At 39.2% G+C, this 3,280-nt stretch overlaps 1 protein-coding gene across 1 annotated transcript; it reads left to right on the top strand.

Annotated features, from left to right (window-relative positions):
• The first annotated feature begins 773 nt into the window (after positions 1 to 773).
• Positions 774 to 1,361, top strand: LOC131155107 (dirigent protein 21-like). Its single transcript, XM_058108035.1, has one exon. The coding sequence runs from the start codon at positions 774 to 776 to the stop codon at positions 1,359 to 1,361; it is 588 nt and encodes a 195-aa protein (XP_057964018.1).
• Positions 1,362 to 3,280: the final 1,919 nt, after the last annotated feature.

Genomic DNA, 3,280 nt, shown 5'->3' with positions numbered 1-3,280 from the left:
TGACTTGAAAGTTGCTTGTTTATTTAATGAATGATCTTAAACAAATTCTTACATTTTGCTTCCGATAATGGATTGAATCATTTGCAGTCTTATGTCCACATAAGAACACAATATTTTTACTTTCATTCTCACTTTCTTTCATAGAAAATAATATCCGATAGAAATCTTTATCCCAAGAACATCTTTAAAAAAGAAAATTCCAGGAATACTATGGAAAGACAGTGCTCCACTTAGGATGCTCCAAAGTCCAAAAGGTTTCATTAAGGAGAATTTAACAGTCAATTCGTTCATATGATCAATTAACATCACATTTGGTTTGTAAAATACAATTTGATAAAAGTAAAATAAAACCCAAAATAAAAATTCAAATTTCGTTACATTTCTACAATCGTGTAATCAATGTTTGATCCCACACTAACACAGCTGAATCCCAAAATACCCAAATATACAATTAATCTGAAAACACGGCTTTGAAATTACTGATAGTAAAGTGCTACCTCCCGTCATCCATGCATTGTTAACCTAATTATTTCGCTCTTACTCATATGCCATTCTGCTCATTCTGAAATTGTCACTTCGACGGTGGAAAACACAACCATAAAAACATGCATTCCACATCTCTCTCTCTCTCTCTCTCTCTCTCTCTCTCCATATATATGCTCTAATTACGACATGCCCTAATCTTAAAAAGTCTCCACCAACCGTTCCATCGCCAACCCCACCTATATATACAAGCCTCTCTACTCCTTCTGCAGGACCAAAAACAGAGAGAGATGGAGAAGGCAGCTTTGGTTGCATTAACGCTTCTCCTCTCTTTGGCAATGGCGGCCATGCCCTTTGTTCACAGCACCAGTATTAATTATGAGCAGAAAGAAGCAAACGCATGGGCCAGCAAGCTCCAGCACGCGAAGCCCAAGGCGAGCGTCCTCCACTTCTACTTCCACGAAATCTTCAGTGGCAAAAACCCCACCGCCGTGAGGGTGGCTCAGTCGCCCATCACCGACAAGTCCGTCACCTCCTTCGGCCTCATCAACATCTTCGACAACCCCCTCACGGTGGGCCCCGACCCCTCTTCCAAGCTCATCGGCCGGGCCCAGGGTCTCGACGGCTCCGCCGGGCTCGACCAAGTGGACGTCCTCATGACCATGAACCTCTTCTTCACCGACGGCAAGTACAACGGCAGCACCCTCGCCGTCGTCGGCCGCAACGCCATCATGACCCCGCTCCGCGAGATGTCCATCGTCGGCGGCACCGGCGTTTTCCGGTTCGCGCGCGGGTTCGCCACCGCGAAGACGTATTACCTGAATCTGACCACCGGCGTCGCCGTCGTGGAATACAATGTTATGGTTTTACACTACTGATCGATGGCTGGTTATGTTCTTTAATAATTAATTCCAATATTTTTATGTCTCTGTTTTTTAATTGAGACTATGTATTATTGATGGGTTTTGTGGGCGACTTCATGGCTTGTGTTGGTGATGTTTTCTTTTTAAATAATAATTTAATTTAATTTTGATTTAAGTTTGCCTAATGTTGATTTTTTTTTAACGATGGCATGGAGGCTGATTTTGAAAAGATAATATTATGATGTGATGCAAAGAGTAATTAATTAAAGATGAGTGGATTTGAAGGCGAGAGTTGGAAATTTTTTTCTTTCAAGATAGCTCCTTTAATCTCTCATTTATTATATGCAAATGAGTTGCTTGTTTTTGTTAACAGGGAAAAGAGATCCTTGAAGATGTTTTTGAAGATGTTAGATTTTTATGAAAGTTGGTTCGGCCAATTAATCAATAAGGAGAAATCAGTTCTCTTTTTGTGTGATCAACATTTCCAGAAAAAGGGTATGGCTTATATTAGGTATGTTTACAAATAGTAGTCAACTTCTTAGAATTATCAAAGGTTTGTATAGATTGGATAAGATAGGTACGACTTATATGAGATATGTTTAGTTGGTTTCCTTTTGGTATTGATATCGAATTGTTTTCTTCTTTTGTTTGGTTTGATGGATGGAGTATTTTATTGGTTATTTGTAAGCCTCAAGTGTCCTTTTGTTTTCACGTTATTCCTCCACCATAAGTGAGAGTTATTAATAAAATTAAGAAAGGAGGTATCGCCCTCTTTTACCAAAAAAAAAAAAAAAAACATTTCCAGAAGAAGGGACTATTATGATTGACAAGTTTTGGGAAAAGAAATTTTTCAAAGATATACCTTAAGGCACCTTTGATTTTTGGTCGCCTTACTACTAGAATGTTAGAACCATTGGTCTCAAAAATTTGAAATAAAGTGGCGAGTTGAATGATGAGGTTGCTGTCTCAGGGAGGTCGTCTCATCCTAATTCAGCATGTTTATCATGCTGGGCAACACATATGCTAGTGGTTCTCTTAGTTCCTTTGGTGGTGATCAAAAATATTAATTTCGTTCTCTCTTATTTTTTCTAGGGGGGAGAATAATGGTAGGGTGAAAATGAAATGGTGTGCTTGGTCAAAAGTATGTAAACCCTTAGATGAAGGAGGTGTTGGTGTAAAGGACCTTAATGACCCAAGTCTTTGACTCGAATCTAAAAATCAAACCTAAATACCTATATCTAAAAAACCAAAGTTAGATCCCAAAACCTAGATCCGAATGTCCATACCTAACCCAACTCAATGAATTGGGTCCACTTGGCTTGAGTCTAAGTCAACAGATCTTCCTCGAGTCTAAGTCAATAGATCTAAGGACCCCAAAACCTAGGACCATATTGACTTGGGTTAACTAACTTTTTAGCCTATAGCCAAGATCCATTTGTCTTAACTTAACCCAATTAACCAAGCCCACTCTGAGGATTGGTATTATCCCAAGAGGGGGGTGAATTGGATATTTAAAAATTTTAGCTAACTATTTAGCCGATTTACAAACAATATCAAAATCAAATTTAAAGCATATATAACAATCACCACAAAATTGATAAAAACATACACGTGCAAAAATTTAAAGAGTAAAGGGATAGAGAGAATGACACTGTGTTTTACAAGGTTTGGCTATCCCCGCCTACGTTCTTGCCTCAAGCAAACTACTTGAGGATTTAAACTATCATGCTCCCTTAAACTAGGGCAAAGCTACGACTACAATCCCTCCTTATAGGTGGAGAAGACTCTCCAAGCGATATCCCCTTGCTTGGTACGGTACACGCCGTAATCCCTCCTTATAGGCGGAGATACCTCTCCAAGTGATATACCCTCACTTGGCACGGTTCAAAACCCGAATTACAAAGAAATGTGTTGGAATTGGTGTATTCCCAAGA

Source organism: Malania oleifera, chromosome 5 (assembly GCF_029873635.1).
Source record: "Malania oleifera isolate guangnan ecotype guangnan chromosome 5, ASM2987363v1, whole genome shotgun sequence".
In the NCBI taxonomy this organism is placed as follows: domain Eukaryota; kingdom Viridiplantae; phylum Streptophyta; class Magnoliopsida; order Santalales; family Ximeniaceae; genus Malania; species Malania oleifera.
The sequence above is the reverse complement of the archived record's forward strand: the minus strand, read 5'-3'. Positions and strand labels throughout refer to the sequence as shown.